At 42.1% G+C, this 23087-nt stretch overlaps 2 protein-coding genes across 5 annotated transcripts; both read left to right on the forward strand.

Moving 5' to 3' along the window:
* Positions 1–328: 328 nt before the first annotated feature.
* On the forward strand, positions 329–5902 carry ints5 (integrator complex subunit 5). The gene is made up of 4 exons (XM_062425531.1): positions 329–539; positions 1727–1979; positions 2262–4238; positions 4755–5902. Exons 1-4 carry the CDS (start codon positions 442–444, stop codon positions 5472–5474), a joined length of 3048 nt encoding a protein of 1015 aa, XP_062281515.1. The 5' UTR covers positions 329–441; the 3' UTR covers positions 5475–5902.
* Positions 5903–8064: 2162 nt separating this feature from the next.
* Positions 8065–21728, forward strand: ganabb (glucosidase II alpha subunit b). 4 transcript variants are annotated; one of them, XM_062425196.1, is made up of 25 exons: positions 8065–8088; positions 9199–9300; positions 9428–9536; positions 9928–10055; positions 11193–11372; positions 11532–11597; positions 12730–12790; positions 12917–12998; positions 13245–13341; positions 13454–13634; positions 13770–13923; positions 14274–14509; positions 14739–14865; positions 15027–15106; positions 15424–15564; positions 16082–16178; positions 16607–16708; positions 17250–17493; positions 17984–18048; positions 18260–18336; positions 18538–18612; positions 18721–18834; positions 18927–19036; positions 19174–19274; positions 20188–21728. In XM_062425196.1, the coding sequence occupies exons 1-25, from the start codon at positions 8069–8071 to the stop codon at positions 20295–20297; spliced, it is 2859 nt and encodes a 952-aa protein (XP_062281180.1). In that variant the 5' UTR covers positions 8065–8068; the 3' UTR covers positions 20298–21728. The 4 variants fall into 4 exon arrangements, with proteins under 4 accessions (XP_062281180.1, XP_062281181.1, XP_062281182.1 ...); XM_062425197.1 differs by having other exon boundaries at positions 12733–12790; XM_062425198.1 differs by lacking the exon at positions 11532–11597.
* The last annotated feature ends 1359 nt before the right edge of the window (positions 21729–23087 follow it).

Raw genomic sequence — 23087 nt, forward strand, 5'->3', positions numbered from 1 at the left:
AGTACATTTATTTTCCTAGGATGGTGAAGTCATTACCCTCTCAGGTCTGCCTCTGATTGGCTAGAACTCGTTGCCTTTGTTGATTTGGTTGGTTAGATTTAGGCATGAGTACTGTGACAATTAGGATTAGGGTGAGAATATCAAGGTAAACCGGTCATAAACAGAAGAGGGAGGGTGATGACTTGGCCATCCTAGGGAAAGAAACAGAGTACCACAGTCTGACTGTATAAAACGATGACACCACTAGATGTCGCCACTGACGTCATGTGTCTGAGTCAATATGCCTTTTTTGTAACGACGAAGAAGATCAAACTTCCGGCTGCGGGGCGCCCTTTCGCTGTATTTTATCCAGAAATTTGATAGAGATTAATAACATAAAGCTGTCATAAAGCTCACATCGAAGCTCCGAAAACCGACAAGAGGATTTGATGTGACGCTTAAATGTTAAAAGAGCAAGCGATGTCGGTGGTGTTTGACGGGAGTCCGCTGAAGGCGATGCAGAGCTCACACACTCACGCACCGCAGACTGCTGCCCTGAGGTGAGACACACAGACACACAGAGAGTACATGTAGAGTGTGGAGTCAGTCTGGTTTATGTCTTATACTTCATACTTTAGTTAACTGTTTACGGCAGGATATGTCTTACCACATAAAATGTGTATTTGTTACTTTACTACTCTACACAGATACTATTGAAACTTAGTGTTGTAACAATAGACGTCAGAGCTTTAGTGAGCACCCTGTCAATTAATCGACTATTCATGTAATTTACACAGGGTTAAGTACGGAAATATTGTTTTACTGTACTTATTTACAATGATCAACAACTAAAGTATCTTCAAGTAACTCAGTTTCATTTTTATCCAACAGCTGTTTGTTTGTTTTGTAATTAGGCGATTAATCATTTAAGAGGTGATACCGTTATTTGATTAATGGACACAAATTAATTGTCAACTATTTTGATAATTTATTTATTTGAAATAATTTTCGAGCCCAAAATGCCACACATACTTTAGTTTCAGCTTTCTAATTGTGGATATTCTGTGGTCTTCTTTTTCCTCTGATAGTAAATTGATTTAAGCCCTACTGATAAATCTCCTAATACATTTTCTTAATCAAGAGGTTTATGTTCTGAGCCAGAGAACACTGAAAAGTCACTTTTAAAAAAACAAAACAATTTACTAAATCCAATGTTTGGTATTTTTGATTGGAAAATGATTTTTTTAAAAGCTATAAATATCCAGTTATTAGAATAGCTGCTGTTTAATCATCTGTCAATCTAACCAATTGACCAACCTATCATTTCAACTACAATGGAAATTGGTGTAAATGAGTTATATTTTTTGGGCTGCAATTACTGATTATTTCCAGAATTAATTAATGTGACATGAAGCTAAAACAATTCATTTATTTATTGATAAGTCTGTCAATACATCATGAATTGGAAACTGTTGATAATTGAAAAAGAACAAATGCAGAACTTTGCTGTGTTTCTTTGTCTTATGTGATAGTAAACTGAATAGCTTTGGTTTTCTACTGTTGAATGATCCAAACAAACAACTTGAATACACAGATTAGAAAATAGTGAAAATCATTTTGGCCTCATAAATTATGTAAACAATGAATCAATTATTAGAGTTGTTGAGAAATCATTTAAATACATTTACTAATTTATTAAACTTTCCACTTTGCCAAACCTTCCCTCCTGTCCACCCTTCTCCTCCAGTGGCCAGGAGCTTTCCCAGGAGATCAAGTCCTTCATCAGTGGCGTTGACACAGTTCAGGGCCGGAAGCTCAGTGTGAGGGAACACGCCCGCTGTGCTGTGCGTCTGCTGCGCTCGGTCCCGGCCTGCAGGGGTGCAGTGCTGGAGCATCTGCGAGGCGTCTATGATGAGCACGTCTCTGCCTTCCTGCACAACCTGGAGACAGAGGGTGATGCCAACTCTGGGGTCAGCTCCAACCTGGAGGATATCATACAGGTCAGTTGACACAAGGCCACAAATAAGGACTTGACCAACATCTTGAATATCGGGACGGGATTAAAATAGCGGAGGGTTAATGAAGGTCGCAACATTACAGGTTTTGTCCTTAAATCCTCATTGAGTTTCTTTTCTACAACGTTGTCTAGATGAAGAGACTCATATGAGGTTGTCAGTCAGGCCCAACAGAAACAGATCCTGATCCACCCTAAATTATATGTATCATTGCATTCATTAAAAATCTGGTGGTCAGGAATTTCTTGATTATTTCTCTGTCTTTAGGAGGTTCATGGCGTGCTGTCAGAGTTCATCCGTCTCAACCCAAGGGCCTGGGCCCCCCTGGTGTCTGCCTGGGCTGTGGACTTACTGGGCCAGCTGAGCAGCAAGCACGCCGGCCGCAGGGTGGCCCCCCACTCCTCCAGCCTCAACGAGCTGCTCCAGCTCTGGATGTCCTGCGCTGCCACCCGCTCCCTCATGGAGGCCTACTCTCAGTGTTTGGCTGCCATGCTGGCCTGGTGCCCTGATGCCTGTGTGGATGCGTTGTTGGATACCTCAGTTCAACATTCCCCGCATTTTGACTGGGTGGTGGCTCACATCGGCTCAGCCTTCCCAGGGACTATCATCAGCAGAGTCCTAGCCTGTGGGCTCAAGGACTTCTGCTCCCACGGTGCCAAGGACCAAGGGCTAGTGGTGATGGGAGTTGAAAAAGGCAGCAGAGTACCAAAGATTGGCTCAGTGGTAGGAATCCTTGGACACCTTGCAGCACACCACTCTGACAGCATCCGGAAGGAGCTGCTCAGGATGTTCCAAGAGAGCCTCATCCCATCCAGCCCTCTATCTCCTACTTCATCCTCAACCTCCTGGGAGAGTTCCCCTCAACTCCGTCGAGCTGCTGTACCATTTTTGCTCCAGCTGGCTGCAATGTCCCCCAACCTCTTTGGTGCTGTCTCCGCAGAGCTGGTAGAGCTGCTGCGCCCACCTGTCCTGCTCCAGCTGCAGGCTTTGCTTCAGGGGCTTCCCAGAGAAGAACTGGATAACATGCTGGGACTGGCTGTCCACCTTATTAGCCAGAACCCATCGGGAGGGGCCCGGGTCCTCCGCTTTCTGGCAGACACAGCAACTCCAGCCTCAGTCATTATCTCTGGCCCTACACCCTCCCCTCATGAAGGTGTCAGAGAGGGCTGCGACCGCCTTCTCCAGATGCTGCTTCTGCATCTCCATAAACTGGTTTACAACCGCTCGGATGGAGTTGAAGGAAATCCTCATCACTCTGCTTCCTCTCAGCCCAAGACAGTCATCCCCTTCCTGGAGGAGCTGCAGACACACGTAGCTGAGCTGTGTGCTGAGACATTGAGACTGGAGAGAAAACGTCACCTCTGGCTGCATCAGTTGCTCTGCCTGCTGTCGGTGTACGGGGGCCCCAGTGTGGCGACCGAAGCCCTTTGTCAGCTTCTCACCCAGGCCCGCAACCCAGAGGAGTTGGCTCTGGCCTGGCAGCTCCACACTACACTCTCCTCCTGCATGGCGGGACTAATTCCTGCCGCTGTAGCCCGCTGTGTGGCGCAGATCCACACACATACGCTGGGACCCCGGCAGCTGAGGCAGCTGCTACTTAACCTGGCTGCAGCCATCCAGAGTCAAGATGAGGAGAGAAGAGGGGCGCTGAGCACTCAGTCCACCATGGCTGTTCAGATGGGCTCCGCAGTCTCAGGACACCTCCATGATTTTGGCCCACTCCTTCTCCACGGTGATCCAGTCGTATCACATGCAGCAGTGCGTCTCCTGTCGGTCAGCCCACTCCCTCGCACCTCTTCCTCAGCACACCTGCTGCTGCTCGCCCGTGCTGCTGTCACTCATTTCTTTCTGGCTCTGCGGAGGAGAGGAGAAATGGGGAAGGTGGGGAGAGATGGAGGACAGGCAGCCGAGGCGGTGAACTGTTCAGTCCTGCTCCTTTCCCGATTTGCTGCATACTCTTCTCTCACTCTCAAAGCAGTACTTCAGCAGCTGGTTGAGGGATCGCTGCATAAAGGCAATGCTGACCTGTTTGGAGGGCAGACCGCAGACATGTCGGGTTCTCCCGCAGTCGCTCCATCTGTGTCCCCTGACCTCGGAGCCTCACTGATCGATATCAACTGTTGCTTTGGTACAACTGTCAACTTTTCTGGCAGTGTGTGGTCTGTGTTTCATGCTGGGGTGATTGGCAAGGGGCTGAAAGTCCGCACTGACACACCTCTACCTGACCCATCTGGGGTCATCCAGGTGAGTTGGAGAATTTTAGGTTTGTAATTCACAATAGTTTCAGGCAACGTGTGTATCAGATTAAATAGCAGCAATGCAGTTAAATCTGCATTTTCCAGCATATATAATAGGTCATGAAGGCACATGGTCAGCTCTTTTTTTTTTTTTTTTAGCATTTTACCTATATAACCGCATATTCCTATGTTATCTCAAACACACCTATATACTTGTGATACAAGAATTTGTGTCATAAATCTAATTGGCCTGTTTCACAAAAGACATTTTGACTTGTCATAGTAAGAAAAGCACAGATACAATAAACGCAAATTAATTCAATTTAACTCTTAATTCTTTTAGCTGCTTTGACTTCAGATCCTTGTAATGTGCATGCTGGCTCACTCTCACATTTGAGTATAACAGGGAATTTGTTAATGTTATAAGTAACATCTGTGCTTCTCTACTTTTAAGTTAAATATCTTCTGTTGTTGCAGCAGAAAAGACTGAACATGTGTAACCGCCATTTTCCTCTTTTTGTAGAATACCCAGACTCTACTGGCTGTCGTAGTCCAGTGTTGCAGCTCCTCTGGTCTCAACGGCTCCATCAATGGCTCACGACCATCATCGGACCCTGATGAACCACCGCCCATCAACGCTGAGGCAGCCAAAGTCATTGCTGTCACACTGGTGGAAAATGTGTGTCCGGACGTGGCCAACGGGGAGCTGTCCTGGCCCCCTGAAGAACATGCCCGTACCACTGTGGAGCGAGACATCCACATTCGCCGGTACTTTGAGGCCCATCCTGTTCTCTTCGCTCTGCTTCAAGTGGTGGCCGCTGGACGCCCAGCTCTCTGCTACTGCTCAGCTGTGCTCAGGGGCCTCTTGGCCACTCTGCTCGCCCACTGGGAGGCGTCACGTGAGGGTTTGTCCACAGACTCCCAGTGGCACCTCCAGGCCTCCTGCCTCCTGGTGTCCTGCATGGGAGAGGGCCAGCTCCTGCCTCCTGTGCTGGCCAATGTCCACGAAGCCTTCCCCCACCTCGCACCCTTTGAAGTGAGGCTGCTGCTCCTGGCTGTGTGGGAGTATGTGAGGGGTAACGGGCCAATGCCCCAGAAATTTGTCTTCAGCTCCGAGAAGGGCCTTTTCTGCAGGGATTTCTCACGAGATGGTGACGTGGCGAGATACGTGGCGCCGATTCACAGTGTCCTGCATAAAAACATTGACAGATTGGGCCACCTCTGCTGGCGCTTTCAGCTCTGACATGTAGAGGGAAGAAAACTGTAAAGAGCAGGTGACAGGAATAGAGAAAGTGAAAGAGGTGGAAGACTGTGTTACATGGTTCTAAGACGTTGCTATCACTGTACTTTTCATTCAGTTTCATACATCTGTGTGTGTGTGTGTGTGTGCGTATAACTTTTGTACCATATTTTTAGACTTGATACTTTTCTAACTAGTTGCTTCTGAGAGAAAGACAAGTGGCATAAAGAATGACACACATACAAAATACAGCCTTAATATCTCATTTTGATTAGAAAACTCAATTCTCTCCTTTATAAATTATTGGTATAATTTTCAGATTGATCTCATATAGAACATGTTCTGACTGCAAACATGCCTCGCATTTCTTGTTATATGCACAAAATGTTGTTTCAACCACTTTACAAAATAAAATTTCATTTGGTCCTCGACTCTGTCTTGAATCGAGACAACATCAAAACAACATCAATGACTGAGTAGTTCCCAACTGTTTACAGATTTAGTTTGTTATTCCCCCAAAGCTGGTTATCACTGCTCATCAAACTTTAAAGTTCCCCTCAGGTCAAAAATGTGTTTTTCTTGTTTTTACAGCTGAATGTTGGAGCTTCACTGCAGAGAATGATGTATGTACCGATTTTGACACTGGAGGGCTTTCAGATTTTCAACGAAAGTCTGTTCTCATTGAATATACGATTTTAAGGGCTTGGCCTATGAGCATGATGTTTGACATCACAAATAATATGGAGCCAATCCTGGTTCAAAATTCAATTTACACAAGTGTGATGTGGAAACTTGAAGCCTCCAGTGCACAAACACTGAATATACTTGACAGTGAAGTATGAGACATCCTGCCCAGCAGTTAAACTTCTGAAATTAAATAATGAAATATATTTACATCTTTATAGATTATGGGATTTTTAATGAGGGAGAAAGGTTGTGTGGGAAAAGCATGTGTTTCAAGCAGAGTATTTTATTATATATCTTAATAAACAGATCCACAGTTTTTCAAGTCTGTCTTAAAACAGTAGTCAGGTGCCTAAATGAACATTGAAATAGGTTTTTCTTGCCATAATCACTCCTCCTGTTCATAACCATAATCCACAACATTTCATGTGATGTGGGACAAAAATCCACAAGCCTTCCTTAGGTGCAAAAATGTATTTAAAAGTTTATCTGAAGCTAATATGAAACTTCCAAATTAGTCAAATCAAACAGATATCTTTCAACATTACAGTCTTTTTAGTCCGTCCTTTTGTTACAATACTTCTCTGCTGCTCAACAGAGAAACGCTGTCTTAGGAAACACAGTTTAGAGCGAACTTGATGCTAAAAGGACCGTAAATGTAGCACATATCCACTTGATATGACCAACTCAGCCTATTAAAACCTCATGTTGGCTTCAGATTAACTTTTAGATGCATTTTTACACAAAATGACTGTGTGGTCACTGGATTTTGGGCCCTATCACTTACATTGAAAGCACATTTGAAGGAGATCTTTTAGTAGTCAGTATGGACAGGATGAATGAATGAATTACAGTGAGGAAAACCTCTTTCATTATCATAAAGGCACTTAAATGTTTAAGACAGACTTGAAACCTTTGGGAACATATCATTTAATACATGTCTGGAGGGGATCTTTAAATTAGACATGAATCAAAATATGCATAATTTTGTTTAATAATTCATCTCGGCGCTGCTCAGATTTTATTACAGGACTCTTTAGGAGATCCCCTCATTGCTCATCAACCTTAAAGATTATAAATTTTGGTTATAGAAATTATAAATCAAGGGTGATTCTAGGATCAGACCTTTAGGGGGCTCAGCTTCCAATGAGAATTTGACATACAATGCACTGCAATTGTTCAAACCCCTGCTAAATTACTCATTTCAGTGGATAACGTAAATTACAACAAGAAATATTAATACATAGTAAAGTGGTTTACTTTAATGTATGATAATAATGGTCCAGAATAAACAATCACAGATTTCTACAGAGAGGACTCTAAGATAGTTAATGAACCCTGAGGGAAAGATTATATATTAATGACAGAACTATCCAATGTGCATTACACCTGTTAAAATAAAACCATTTGTAGCATAATTGTGTGTCCCATCTCTGACAGACAGGCTCGCAAAATAATTAAAGTTGTATAAAATATTTTTTAGAAAAATAATACAATAATTACTTCTTTATTTTTAGGGGTGCTGAGATCAAATTTAGTGGTGCTTGAGCACCTTTAAAAAGGGTCTAAAATCGCCACTGATTATAAATACATTATAAATAATCAATGTGTTGCAGAGCTGTAGAAACAGGACAGATGTCTGCACTGCTCTGATGACGTGTCGCTGCCTGAGAGGATAAAGATACATGCACATCATTTTATTATCACTCACATTTAAAAGTGACACTGCGATTTAGTGAAAACAAAGTACATAAACTATATGCTGTAATCCTGACAGGTTAATTTACAGCGGTTGGCTCAATTGTCAGGATTTAAACGTGAATATGTGAGTGAGTTGTAGAGAGTCTCACTGTGTAAAGGATCTTTGTTGCGGACTGAAATGGGCGGAGTGTAGCGGAGGCACATTAACCAAGATGGCCACCTTCACCGAGAGGTAACACAAAGCTGTTCCGCTGTTTTATCGTCACTTTATCATCTGTTTTATCTATTACCCGTGTACATGAGATAAAAGACTATCGCCGTGGATCCTCTCTCGCTAAACGTGACCAAAAAAAGCGCAATTTCTGTTTTTTAATCGTCTTTTATCGGAGATCCTGCTTCAATTGAATTAATTGACAGGCAGCTTGAGCCGCTGTTAGCAAGGTTAGCTCGACATCCTGCCACAAAGAGGATGTTACACACAGAGATACAAGCAGGCCAGTGTCAGTCTGTAACCTCCTGATGCTTTATCGTGATCAAATCATTTATATGAGCTCGTGTTTTAATGGGATGTTTTCAGAAGTTCGCCTGCATGTTAGCCATCCCTGGTTAGCTGATGTGTCAGCTAATGCTGCCTCTTAATTTCAGCTCACATCTACTGGCTCTGACAGTGAATATGAGCCTCTACCTGCACACTCAGGGTGTAACTTGGTAAACGGGATTATGGATGCTGTTATAAGTGTTTTGTGAGCTGCTGCAGCAGGATGAGGAAACGGGAAATCGGGTTTTAAGGCTGCCTGTGACATTTTCTCTCATTTTACCACCACAAAGAGATCAAAGTCCGGCCGTGTGTTTCGTGTACATACTGCAGCTTTGCTAACATCCTGGGTAATTACGTACTACATTGCTCAATCAGATGTGTATGAATGAATTGGAGAGGTGACTGTTAGTATGAGGGACCGGCTCACAATCTTTGAAGTCATACCATTTATGTATTGAATCAGGGTCATAATCATTCTTCCTGTTCATACTGACAATTAAAAGATCCTTTCATACGTAATGGGGGGCAAACATCCACAAGCCCTATTTTGTGTTTATCTGAAGCTAATATGAAGCCTCAGCCGTCCAAGTAAATCAAATGAAATACATTTCAGTTGCTTTCTGCAGTTAATAATCAGCTTCTTGCAATCTGCAACCATGCGGTTAAATGCTACTAAATCCTACACACTTCCCATTTATAGCCAGGATGAACAGGAGGAGTGATTACTGCGAGGAAAACCTTTCTTTCAAAAAATTTGAACTTATCCTTTTAACCAACTAAAATAATCCTTGGTTTCCTTTGTAGGATGGCACCTTTCCTGGTGTTCTGGCTGGCTGTGTGTCTCAGCGGGACCTGGGCTGTGGACAGGGGCAACTTCAAGACCTGTGACCAGAGTGCCTTCTGCAAGTGAGTGGAAAGATAGAAAAATAATGTATTTATTCTCTTCAAGTAAGTGTTTTGCCCTTTTCCAGGGAAGAACACAAGGTTACTGATTTATCAACATGGTCCACTCTTGTCGTTACATTTTTAACAGGCGTCAGCGAGCATTGAAGCATGGTGAGTCTCCCTATCGAGCCCTGCTGGAGACTATGGAGCTGACCAACACCAGACTCACCCTGCAGCTCATCAATGACAACAACAAGGTATACCCCACACAGGGTTAGGAGAAATACATGCATACTAGTTAACATTATGTAGCTTCCTCATCTAAGTCTTACAGCCACCAGCTTTCAACTACCATTGGCATCAAAACCAATAAATGTATTTATCTGACTCGTGGAGGCGATTTGTGCAAGTTCAGGTGATACAGAGGCGTCCTGGTAGCCGAGTGGTTACAGCGCATACCATATATACACAACATCCCTGGTTCGAATCCGGCTATGGACCCATGTTACATATCGTACCCACTTCTCTCTCCCCTTCTTTCCTGTTCGCCTCTATGGCACCAGCTTACTAATAAAGTGGTCTTCTTCTACTGTTTCCCCTTCCCTTCTTTTCACCCCCCCCCCCTCTCACTCTCTCTTTGGCCCTCAGGTGCGTCTGCTGCTGGAGCTCTACCGTCTCCAGGGAAACATGACAAGGGTGAAGATTAACGAGCTGAAGCCGTTGAAGCCTCGCTATGAGGTCCCAGACGTTCTCATCAGGGAGCCACCTACTGAGCCGTAAGTTTCCCGGGGTTGTCAGCTGACCATGAGGTGTTGGGCGGGTTTGGAGGTTTTGACGTGTAGGTAGCGTGGTGAGTGACATTACAGAGTCAAACGGAAAAAGCAAAACTAACATACTTGTAGTGTGTAGTGCTGCTTGTGTCAAGTCAGTTTTATTTATATAGAATCACAAATTTGTGCCACATCCTCTATTATTAGCCTAGAATAGATGGAAAGATTTCCAATAGGTGTGTGTGTTCAGTGTAGCAGTGATGACTAATAATATGGAGAAAGAGAACAACAACATTGCCCTATTCCACAGTATACATTTTGACATCATAGTAGTTCTAAATAATGAAATTTACTATGGCTGAATTTAATTTAGCTGCTTCAGTTTTGGGATCCTGGTATTGTGCATGTTGGCTTACTGTCATGACTTTCCGGACCACGTGAACAGACCAGAGCCATTGTTAATGTCATTATAAAAAGCTTTTCCTGCTATGACAAGTCAAAATGTCTGCGTTGAAAAAGCCTGTTGTCCACCCACAGTGCATACGTTGATTTTAAAGTTGGCAGGCATGATGAGATCTGAAAGACTGAACATAAAATGTAGGACTGTAGCTAAAATTATTTTCATTATCAGTTATACTGCAGATTATTTTTTGATTATTTTGTCAAAAAAAAGAAGACAGAAAATAGTGAAAATGTGCTATTACAATTTCCCAGAGTCAATGAGAGTGATCTTGTTTTATATTATAACAGTGTACAAAAACTCAAAATATTCAGTTTACCATCATGAATGCCAAAGGAAAGCAATACATCCACAATTGAGAAGCTGAAACCAGATACGGATTTGGTATTTTTGCTTTAAAAGAATAACTAAATTATAAATTTATCAGAATGGTTCATCAGTGCAGCTCATAAATTATTTTAGTGAAATAAAAGAGTCGTGCTTTTTTGGCTTCGTCTCTTAGAATCTCATCTCTTTTTCAGCCTTGAAGTTTAGTTTGGCGTCAGAAAACTAGCATTTATGAATTTGGAGTAGATAATGGATCAATTGTAAAATATGCCCTTTAATTGAATTCTTCATTTTTTGTCTTCTCTAAACCAAATCTTTTATTTTCACCCTCTCTCATCTTCCTCTCTGCGCTTCAGCCTGTCTCTCCTGTCTCAGGATGAGAATGGGGTAGTGCTGTCCCTGGGGGCGGAGTCTCAGAGGGTCATTCTCAGCGCCCGGCCCTTCCGATTGGACATCATGGAGGGGAGCGATGTGGTGATGTCGCTGAACTCTCGTGGCCTCCTGGCCTTTGAGCACCTGAGGATGCGCAAGGACACGTGAGAAACTACGCATGCACACACACATTGCCAAATACCAGCCCTCCCTTTTTGCTTTTCACTCAGTGGATGATTTCTATTTTTGTTCCCATGAAATTGTTTGTTTTTTGAGTATTGTCTCTGACTCGTTGTTCTGTCCTCTTCTCCCTATCATCCTAGTTTCTCCTATAAAGTAACTAGCACAGTGGCTAGCGTGTGGGATAATATCAAGAGGGTATTCTCTAGGTAAAGACCCTTAAGATTTGTAAGTGTGTATTCTGTTCCTTGTGCTAATGCTGCCAATAGTGATAATAGTAAACTTAGGGACTCCCATTACACCAAAGTCAGTATGTGTCCTCAAATGTGAGAGTGAGAGAGGGGTGTGGCTGAGTGAGTGCATGTCTGTGACTGATTTTATCCAGAATTAAGGGGTCATTTCAGCCCTGACTCTTATTATCCTCACATTAAATAGAATGATTAAAACAATCATAGAAAATTACGATGTTGATTTTTCATCTTATTTCATGAAACAAAGAATAAATCATCCTGATCATGAAACGGCACATTCACATAAAGGATACAGGCTCTGCCTAGCGATGATTTTCACTGTCTTGTCAGATCAATGTCTGAAAACTAAATCACACATGTAAAGTGTCACTACAGCAGATTTAACACTGCAGCTGCATGGCTTACTGGGTTTCTTGACCAATTGGCTTGTCTGAATTATTTGTCATGCTTGCTCAGTTATGATGAGCTAACGATAGCTCCGGGTGCCAGATGTGCACTAGTTGGGATCACAGAGCGACGCTTTTCTGTCTTGCAAACACACTCTGTTTTCCACCGGATAGTTTGTGTCTTATTTTCAAGTTAACCCAACAGCAACAGGGGGGGGGAGGGGGGGTGGGGTGGGGGGGGGGGGGGGGGGGGGGGGGGGGGGGGGGGGGGGGGAGGGGGGGGGGGGTGGTGGTGTCTTTGGTGCAGTGCCATGGCCCCGATCATACCTTATTATATTGTTGATCCACTGGGTACCAGTTGGTTCTTTTAGGAGCCTTTTAGGTGTTACATGCTGCAACCTCTAGAGGCCCTGTCCCATAATGCCTAGCTTGAAATAGCTACAAGGTAGGGAGTTGCTCAGTCCCTTTTGTCATTCGTTAGATCATTTCAAACCTAGTAGAGTACTTGTTAGTTGTTAGTGTTGAATCAGGAGGAAATCACCAACCTCCCTGTTTGTATGTCCTCCTCCTTTTATCATAGCTTAATAATACCCCGATATACTTCTCTACTCTTCACTGGACAGTATGACTTTGCCAAAGTGACACATTTCTCTTTTGCCACCCCCCCTCCCTCACTCCTCCCTCCATCTTTCTGTGCCACGCAGCAGTCAGGCTGACCCAGAGGCTGAGAAGAAAGACGAGGCTGATCCGGCTAACCAGGCCGAGGTACTACACACAAAAATATGCAGTTTCTATCCCTGTTCCTCCTTTTTTTTAACAATCATTTCTGCCCTGTATCTCAGCTTTGATCTCGTTTTCATTACATTACTGTTCTCCCTGTTTGCCTGCCAGGCAGCAAAAGAAGAGGAAGAGAAAGTGGAAGATGGGATGTGGGAGGAAACGTTTAAATCACACACAGACGGCAAACCCAATGGTAGGTCCCCAATTTATTCTCTGCTCTTCCCCATAAAGTGATTATATATTTCACTTACAGCTCATTTTAGCTACTATACTAATATCTCTATGTGAGTTTGGGACCGTGATGTTGACATTATTGCTGAAATATGATGCAAAGTCTTGCATCTTTTTTTAGATTAAGTGAATTACTAATTAAATTACTCATTGAATTTCTTTTTACTTTCCGTCCTCTAACTGATTATTGGTTGTTGTCGTCCGGCAGGTCCATCTGCTGTCAGTTTAGACTTTTCATTGCCGGGGGTGGAGCATGTCTACGGCATCCCAGAACATGCAGATACTCTTAGACTCAAAACAACAGAGTGAGTAGCAACAAGAACAATGACTTTTCTTCGACATTGTGGTGTGTGCACAATTGTCAGTGCAGTCTTCACTGCATTGGATAAAGGCTGCATTTGTGTTTTTGTGTTTCAGTAATGGAGATCCGTATCGACTCTATAACCTTGATGTGTTCCAGTATGAGCTGTATAACCCTATGGCCCTTTATGGTGCTGTCCCAGTTATGTTAGCTCACAACGCCCAACGGACCACAGGCATCTTCTGGCTCAATGCTGCTGAGACCTGGGTGGACATCAGCTCCAACACAGCTGGAAAGGTAAGTGTTTAACAACCCTTTGTCTGAATTCTGACTGCAGAAACCTGTTTCCAGTTTAAAATTTTGATTAGTGAGGCACAGTTGGGTTAAACAGGCCATGTTCAGACCTTCACCCACTCATTTCTCTCTGTTTAGACCGTGTTTGGGAAAATGCTGGATTATGTGCAGGGCTCTAGTGAGACGCCACAGACAGATGTGCGTTGGATTTCTGAGAGCGGCATCATTGATGTCTTCATTATGCTTGGACCAACACCCAAAGACGTCTTCTCCCAGTACGCCTCCCTTACAGGTAGGTAGATGGATGACTGGCTGCTTTGACACCTTTTTCAATGAAATAATTGATTAATTATGTTTAGAGATTCAGGAATTGTACATCATATAATGAAAAGACAGAAATAATTCATTATTATAAAAGCTTTCTTAACCACTTAAATCAAGTTTAATTATGAACAGAATTGAATTTACAGAAGATCTCAAGTGTATTTAACCTTGAGGCATTGGCTCAGGGTTTTTAACAAGTCTGTCACCAGAATAATTAACTCTTATCCAGATATATCCAAAGATACATTTTACTGGCATTTTACAGTGATCTTAACATCCAGCTGTTTTCCTCACATTGAATGTTGTTTTGTTCTTTAGGCACCCAGGCCTTCCCTCCATTGTCTGCCCTGGCTTACCACCAGTGTCGCTGGAACTACAATGACCAGGAAGACGTGCAGTCGGTGGACGCAGGCTTTGACAAGCATGACATCCCCTATGACTTCATCTGGCTTGACATTGAGCACACTGATGGGAAGCGCTACTTCACCTGGGATCCACACAAGTTTGCCACACCCAAAGAAATGCTGCAGGGTCTCCAGGACAAGAAACGCAAGGTATAGATACAAGACACATGACCTGATGTCATTGTACCAGCAGACAATGTCAGTGTCTTCATTTTCATAAGTGTTCTTGCCAGAAGTTGTCCAATGTTTTGGTTTATTTATTTTGCTGTTTTCCCTCTCAGCCTGCCTGAAATCTCAAAGTAAATTACCTGTAGGCAACTTTTTGAAAAAAGTGTTTGTCTTTGATTTTCAGTCAGATTTTTTGTCTCTTATATAATAGATGGTGGCCATTGTGGATCCTCATATCAAAGTGGACAGCAACTACAAGATCCACACTGAAATACAATCTCGGGGTTTCTATATAAAGAATAAAGATGGTGGAGACTATGAGGGCTGGTGCTGGCCTGGTAAGAGACTGATAATACATTTATATATTGACAGTGAATCCTTTTTAAGGTGCTGAGACCTGTGTCATTTATCTCTTAAAAAAATGATGATGATGATTCACACTGATGTTCTTTTCTGTCCTTTTTCTCTTTTTCTTCTCGGGACAAATGATATCCTTCAGGAAGTGCCGGCTATCCAGACTTCACCCGTGCAGACATGAGGACCTGGTGGGCCAGCATGTTTGCCTACGATCAGTATGAGGTGAGTCCCGCGGCTCATTACTTGAGATAAACATTGACTAATCTGTAGTTTCATTTGCTAATGGTAGGCTGAAGTAAACTGAAAGAAGAAAAAGTCATATGTCGGTTGGTGCTCTGTGCTGGTTCTCTATAAGAAAGCACCATGTTCTAACATTAGATTGTACTCAAGAGTCATTTTTATGAGCTCTGACTTATTAGCCAATGAGCTACTCATAGCATGGTAAACAATTACATCACTTAACATAATAAGATCCAGATATTTAAAATGGCATTTATAGTCTCTCATTGACTGTCTCTAACTCCTCCCTGACTCTTTAGGGCTCCATGGAGAACTTGTACACTTGGAACGACATGAATGAGCCCTCGGTCTTCAACGGGCCAGAGGTCACCATGCACAAGGATGCCATGCACGGAGCCTGGGAGCATCGTGACGTGCACAACATGTATGGCTTCTATGTGGTGAGTGCACACAGACACACCCAGAGAAAGAAAGTGTTAAATATTTGTGGAAGTATTGAATCATTTTGTATTTTATTCTCTTAACTCTTTCATGCATGAATGTAACTTGTGTCCCCTGTGGGTCACTGTAGTTGATGTGTGAGAGAAAATTACAATGTAAATTATTTAATTTCAGCGAATGTTTAAGCATGTAGAAAATGCTGTTACCACACAGACAGCAATGCTGCTGACCAAAAATTAGAATTACAGTTTGAAAATACAGGACGGAGTTCTTAAACACACTGGTTAAAAACCCTTTCCTCGTTTTCTTGCAGCAGGATGTGCAGGACATGATTTTCAAATAAAAATTAATCTTGGCGATACATACGTTTTTATATCTAATGTCTGTATACCATTTTCTGGTTTGCTAAAAGTAGCTTTAAAAAGAACATAACTGGATAAAATGGCTCCCTAGTAGCATTTGAGATTTTGTGTTTTTGTTGTCCCCTCCACTAATTGGTGTTTGTGTGATCTGCAGCAAATGGCCACAGCGGAGGGTCTGATCCAGAGGTCAGGAGGAGTTGAGCGACCATTTGTCTTGACCAGAGCCTTCTTCGCTGGGTCACAGCGCTATGGTGAGCCATTTACTGCCTTCACCTTTACTGTACTAAAATACCAGCTCCAACTACACATTACAATGTTTTCAGGTTGCAGCCATAAGTCACACTTCACTGTTTAACTTCCAGCCATCACACACTCAGTTTGTAAATGCTATACTTGTGCACTCTTACATTGTAGTCACTGTTCATAATAATCTCCCCTATTTTTTTGAAAGCTGGTGCAACAAATCATTAAAAATATTTTTAAAAACACATTAAATGTTCCATTGATAATACATTAATGAAGCTGATTTAAAGCTTACTTTAATTCAAAAGTAATTGCATCAAAAGCAAAAAACATAATTAATGATTGACTCCAGTTCCTGGGCTGTGTGCAGATCTGGAAATCTTTGAGTTTTAGTGAATGGCTCTTGAGTATTTCAACTGTATGTTTGTGATTACAGGTGCTGTGTGGACTGGAGATAATGCTGCCGAGTGGGACCATCTTAAGATCTCCATCCCCATGTGTCTGAGCCTGGGTCTGGTTGGAATCTCATTCTGTGGTGGTGAGTATTCTCAGGCTTTACAGTTTGCTGTTTCTCTAGTGGTTTTGATTCAAGTAAAATGGTTAATATTAGCCACACATATTGCCACATATTGAAATGCTCGCCACCCTCAGATTCAGCTGCTGCAGTCACAGATTACCAACTGCATCTTTGTTAATATATGTATTCTTAAAATAATTTGGCTTGAACATAGATCGCCCCCAGAGTGTTTGATGTTGTCATGGAAACATGCTCTGATAAATTGCATGAGGTGTTACCATGGTGATGAAACAGGTTCCCTGGGTAAGGGTAGGTCTGCTGGCTGTAGGTCTTACATACTGTTCAGAGGATGAAGCAGTGCTTGTATTTTATGACCAAATTTGTTTGTCATTGCACCTGCACCAAAAGAAATTACTTTGGTGTAATTAAAAAACTTTTCAGTGACAAAGTTGGACTTAAGCCTCAGTGTCATCATCCATAAGCTCTAAAAGTCGGAGATCTCAAGAGGGTTGGGCTCTGAACAGTGCCGACGTGACTAACACTCTGCTCTTCTGTCTGACAGCTGACGTAGGCGGTTTCTTCAAGTCCCCAAACACGGAACTGCTGGTGCGTTGGTACCAGACAGGGGCGTACCAGCCGTTCTTCAGAGCCCATGCCCACCTTGACACGCCCCGCCGTGAGCCCTGGCTGTTTGGTCCAGAGAACACAGCGCTGATCCGTGATGCGGTGCGCCAGCGCTACACCCTCCTGCCCTACTGGTACCAGCAGTTCTACAACACAAAAAAGACTGGAGATCCTGTCATGAGGTGAAGACACTGCATGAAAGATTGTTTCAAAATCTTGTTGCAATTCACTTTTTAAAGTAGTCTACATGAGCAACTATTTATGTCAGTAATAATGACACAATTAGGCCTTTACCAGCAATTCCCAGGATAATTTTTCATTAACTTTTTATTAACAAAGTTATGACAAGAACCCTGCACCAACATCTATATAAAAATATTACTGTGTAAAGCTGCCAAACTCACACTCCATGCTCTACAGATTAATATTTGCATGTACTTTCACATTTCCTCTTTGCACTCTGCTGTATAATAGAGAAGTGGAAATGTTTTAAATAAAATTTGTTTCATATTCAAAAACAATAACGAATAGTATCCCAGGACACACAAATACATAATGTAGTTAGTAATGTCTGTTCAATTAGTATTAGATCAAGTCATATCTGAACCCACAGTGTGAAAATATTGTTAATTGTTACATATTACTCAGCCCTGCTCATGTTTTCTGTTGCAGACCACTGTGGGTTGAGTATCCTCAGGATCCCGCTACTTTCGCTCTGGACGACGAATTCTTGATCGGTGAGAAACAATACTCCACTTAGTTTGACCAGATCCATGAAGTGGGCTGATTTTTGATTGTTGTTTAAAAAACACTTTAAAAATAAGTTGACTCCAATTATCAATGAAAATAAAATATTAAAACCCTATACGTTAAAACTAGGCTTTTTTATGGGATAAACATGGATTGAAATGATTATAAGTTCCCCTGACATTTCTTTCTTTGGTGCAGGGAGAGACTTGTTGGTACATCCAGTGACTGAGGAGGGAGCCAGAGGAGTCACTGCCTACCTGCCTGGAAAAGACGAAGTGAGAGAAAAGTTGTAACACCTCAACAATTTTCATTTTGACGTCTTTAAGACTCAATATCAGTGTAGAAATTGAATGGCTTTCATCCGGTGGGATGTCAATTGGGTGACTACAGACTCGGCTGTTCTCAGAACTGGTGAAACCTCCTCCTAACGTGTGTGTGTGTGTGTGTGTGTGTGTGTGTGTGTGTGTCCTCTTCAGGTGTGGTTTGATGTCCAAACCTTCCAAAAGCACAACGGGGCCCAGAACCTTTACGTCCCTGTCACCATGAGCTCTGTAAGACCCTCGAAGATGCACAAAGACAGAACCCGACTTGTACAGATAAACATTTTCACAATGTTCTGTTACTTCATGTCTTTGATATGGCGTCTTCCATTTTGTTAGATCCCTGTTTTCCAGCGTGGTGGTTCCATCATTCCCAGGAAGCTTCGGGTTCGCAGGTCCTCCACCTGCATGGAGCACGATCCCTACACTTTATATGTGGCTCTTAACCCTCAGGTAACTCAAATCACAATCTGCTGCTGTTTTCAGTCATTACACATTGCTTTGTCATGCTCATAGGATCTGACTTTTTTTTCTCTCTCTGACAGAGAACCGCACAGGGTGAGCTCTACGTCGACGATGGCCACACCTTCAACTTCGAAAAGAAGGAGTTCATTCACAGGAGGCTGTCCTTCGCCAACAATGTCCTCTCTTCTGTGTACGTAATGGTTACACCTGAAGTCTGTTTTACCTGCGGCATTTAAAGGAAAAAGTCCATTCTCGTCCATTACATTGCAATATTAAAACACACCTTGCGCACTGATATTAAATCCATGTCTCTGTCTTGGTCCACAGTAACCTCGCTCCAGACTCCCAGTTTTCTACCAGCTCTTGGGTTGAGCGCATCCTCATATTGGGAGCCAGTAAGCCCAGCAAGGTTACCCTCAAGACTGCTGGTGAGTGCTTGATGTCTCACATATTATTTCTCACATGTGGATTCATTTTAAAGCTGCATTAATCAATATTTTTGTATTAACAATGGATCAACGGATACCGAGTTCATCGCCTGACTCACTTAACTGTTTTAGTTTCACTTCTTGCAGCAGGCAAATGTTTTCAGCAAAAAAGCTCTGGTAAATCCGGTGTTAAAATAGCTGCTCAGCGCCAAACATCAGACAGAATTAGCTACTAGCTGGTGAACATAGTGGAGCATTTAGCAGCTAAAGAGACAGATATTTCCTTTGAAGTTGGTACAGAGATAAAAGGAGAGTAAATATTAAACTTACATGCGTCAGGTGGACAGAAACCATTTGCTCACATGTGCATTTTTGTGGAATTTTGTGTAAATAATTCATAAAGATTAAAATTATGGTTGATTTCCACATCATTAAAGTTACTGTCAAAACTAAATTTCTCAGACTGTAATATTGTATGTTTTGACTCAACCTCTGAGCCCAAAGACCATTTATAGACAACCAAACTTTTTTTTTTTGCTTCCTTGATGTAATCGATTGCACAGTAACCATTCAGCTTCTGAGCTACTCTGCCAGGTTTTTTTTCAATGTGCTTGATCTTCTTCAGACAGACGTTTGAAGAGGTGCTGAGGTCTTGTAGAATATGTCAGTGAAAAGGTTTGCTGTGATCACACGTTAAACCAACAAAATAACTCTGGTAAAACTGAGTGTGGAGGTATTTGACTTTTGTGCTGTGATGAGAGAGATTTTCAAACTCTGTTCAATGGCAGCGTCAGGACTTTCAATATTTTATTAATCCCAAATTCCGCTTCAATGAAAATGATCATTTGGTATGAAATTTGCTTTTTTTTCACCTCCAGGTCTGTCCCTGTAACTTGCTTTTTCCTTTTTGCAGATGGTCATGAGAGCCAGCTGGAGTTTGACTTTGACGCCTCCATGTCTGTTTTGACGCTGCGCAAGCCCGGCATGAATGCAGGGGTCGACTGGACCGTGATGCTCCAGTAACCACGGAGACAGTGAGAGGAGATGCAGGAGGAGAAAATGACTGAACTGGACTGAACAGGAGGGTAGAGGAGGAAGCCGACACAAGGCGCTGATACCCAAGATTAATTAAAGCAAGACAACAGGATACCCGCCATTGAGACTAAAGGACATAAACACATCAGACACACACCGCTGTCCTCCCTGCAAACACTCTTGTAGACCTGTTAGTTGAGCTGAGCCATATTATGTCTCCGCCATGTCCCTCTTGTGTTCAGTAACAGTGTAACAAAAAGGGTTACTGCTAGGTAGATACTGTTTGTCATGTTTTTTGCAGATAGATAACAATTGAGCAATTAAAATAATGTCATTATAATGAATCATTTGGGGTTAAGAAAAAAAGAAACATACAGGCACTTTTTTTAGTTTTTAATCGTCCACTCAGTTGTCCATCCAGTCCGCCCGAGAAGAAAAGATCACTGTGGTGGATTGTTGTTTAAAATGAAAGCTGACATTCAAAGCACAAGCTCCACCTGCTGGTGATTCCCTCTGTTTCTGAAAAAAAAAAGATTCTTTCCCTCTTTTTAAGCCAAGCTTGTGAATCAACTACGATCATCTTTCCTTGTGCTGCATTTCATACAATCAATGATCTGATATGTAGCTCTACACTAATCTTTCATTCTGTTTATTTCTTCACTTTTTGGCCCGTCAGGAAAATGGTCTTTTTTACCACTCCCGGCCAGTTCGTTCCTCTTCAGCCTCTTCTTGAACTCATCAGTGATGAATTTGTGTGCATGGAATTGATTTATCATCGCTTCACTTGGAGGTGATTGGGCTGCTGCACAGAGAGGGATTTTTCAGCTGTTCTATTGAACAAAATACTACTTTGGCGATGGGAATCTTTCAGGGGACTGAACCACTGATGTGTGTGGATCATCCTGTTGACGTGCTTTCTTTGTTTTATCAAATTCTTCTTTTTCCCCAACGTTGTTTACTAGATTTTTAATGCACTTGAAGAAGAGTGAGGACTTACAAGTTGTTTAGATTTTCATGTGTTGCTAGATATCGGGGCAGTCTGAGATTTCCATTGTGTCATTTGGGTTTAATCATTAAAAAGTGTTTCACTTGCAATTATCTTTCAGTATACTTTTGATTTTCATAAAAATCCATCCTAAATGTACACTGAACAGTTATAAATATTCAAATGATGCTCTGGAGATGTTGGATTGTGTCCTGCCTAATCAAATCATTGGACCTTTTTTAGGTATTTTGTTCTATTTGTTTGTCTCCTTGATTGTTTTTATGACCATAAATGTACATGTTGCTGCAATTTTGTCTTGGATGGCTCGAGTTGTGGTGGACATGGAAGTGAAGGAACAGACTCCAGCCGTCGATCAAAGTTGTCAAATGTACTAAAAGATGAGACCAAGTGAAAATAAAGTTGACCAAAATTAAGATGAGTCTTTGATTTTGGAATTGAACTAACTGAAAATGTACCACATTACATCTGTGTCATCTACAGCTCACCATCAGAGTGAGCATGAGAGTGAATAGTTTTGTCTTGATTGATATTCGTTTGGGTCTGAAAATGAACACCTGTGTGTGTGTGTTTTATTAGTTAACATGTACAAATGATAGACTTTACACATACAATGTAAGATGTGATGGAAAAGTGCAGAAAACCCTCGGGGCCTTATTCCAGGTACTCTCCAGTGAGGTTTACATTAATCAAAGAAAAGAGAAAACAGATTGTTAAAAGGAAGCTCAAAAGAGACATATATATACTGTATGTATATATATATATGTATATATATATGTATATGTATATATACATATTACCTGTAATAAAGTGGTGTAAAAGAATGTAACTCCCACAAGGTAAACATTGAGTATTTATGATAGCTGACAACAGATTTTGCAAGTCTGTCCTTTAACAAAAAACCTTTTAAGATTTTGTTTGTTAAGCCACAGCTAGACTGTTGTAACCTTTTTTTTTTTTTTATCCCCAATATATAAGAATACGTTTTTCAACTGTGAATAAGATCAGTGGGAACTGTTGTGTCTCCCAAAGTTTTAAGATGCCCAAAAATAATCTTAACATCTTATCAACTAACTGGATTAAAAATATAACAAAATGTAAATAATAATAATAATAATAGATATAACAATTACAATAGAAATTAAAGCCGCAAGCGGCGATGGCGGGCCCTAGCTCACCCATGCCACCGCGGGGCCTGAGGCATGGCGGGGCTGTGGCGTGAAGCAGAAAGTGAGAAAAAACCTGGAAGGAGGCCAAAAAAGCAATGTTTCGTTCATCCAGTAGGGGGCAGTCACAGGTAGTTACATATATGGTCTGGTGTGGTCTGGTGTGTTCAGGGCGGCCACTCATCAGTCATGTGAAGTTTGGAGTGAATTGGACAAAGCATGAAGGAGTTATGAGAGGTTGATGGTTCATCCACCAGGGGGCAGTAATGGGATGCGTGCAGGTGTGTTCAGGGTCAGTCCCTCATCACACATGTGAAGTTTCGTGGAAATGGGACAAAGCATGAGGGAGTTATGAGCAGTTGATGGTTCTTCCACCAGGGGGCAGTAATGGGATGCATGCAGGAGTGTTCAGGGTCAGTCCCTCATCACACATGTGAAGTTTCGTGGAAATCGGACAATGTTGATGCAAAAAATGGCACTTCCTGTTTCCACTAGGGGGCGACATGAGCGACACCCCTATCAGATGGAAGAGGTCTCCACCCTGGACCTGTGTATCAATTTTCATGATGATACGTGTTCAATAAAGCCATCAAAAAGCCAAACGTATTT

This window comes from Scomber scombrus, chromosome 9, assembly GCF_963691925.1.
Source record: "Scomber scombrus chromosome 9, fScoSco1.1, whole genome shotgun sequence".
Lineage (NCBI taxonomy): Eukaryota > Metazoa > Chordata > Actinopteri > Scombriformes > Scombridae > Scomber > Scomber scombrus.

Bases quoted from the DNA above. Each gene is read 5' to 3' on its own strand.
- ganabb (XM_062425196.1), top strand. From the start codon at position 8,069: ATGGCCACCTTCACCGAGAG. The intron at 11,598-12,729 runs GTAAAGACCCTT...TGTGCCACGCAG, and splicing joins ATCAAGAGGGTATTCTCTAG to CAGTCAGGCTGACCCAGAGG. The intron at 14,866-15,026 runs GTAAGAGACTGA...GATATCCTTCAG, and splicing joins TGAGGGCTGGTGCTGGCCTG to GAAGTGCCGGCTATCCAGAC.
- ints5 (XM_062425531.1), top strand. From the start codon at position 442: ATGTTAAAAGAGCAAGCGATGTCGGTGGTGTTTGACGGGAGTCCGCTG. The intron at 540-1,726 runs GTGAGACACACA...CTTCTCCTCCAG, and splicing joins CCGCAGACTGCTGCCCTGAG to TGGCCAGGAGCTTTCCCAGG. The intron at 1,980-2,261 runs GTCAGTTGACAC...CTCTGTCTTTAG, and splicing joins ACCTGGAGGATATCATACAG to GAGGTTCATGGCGTGCTGTC.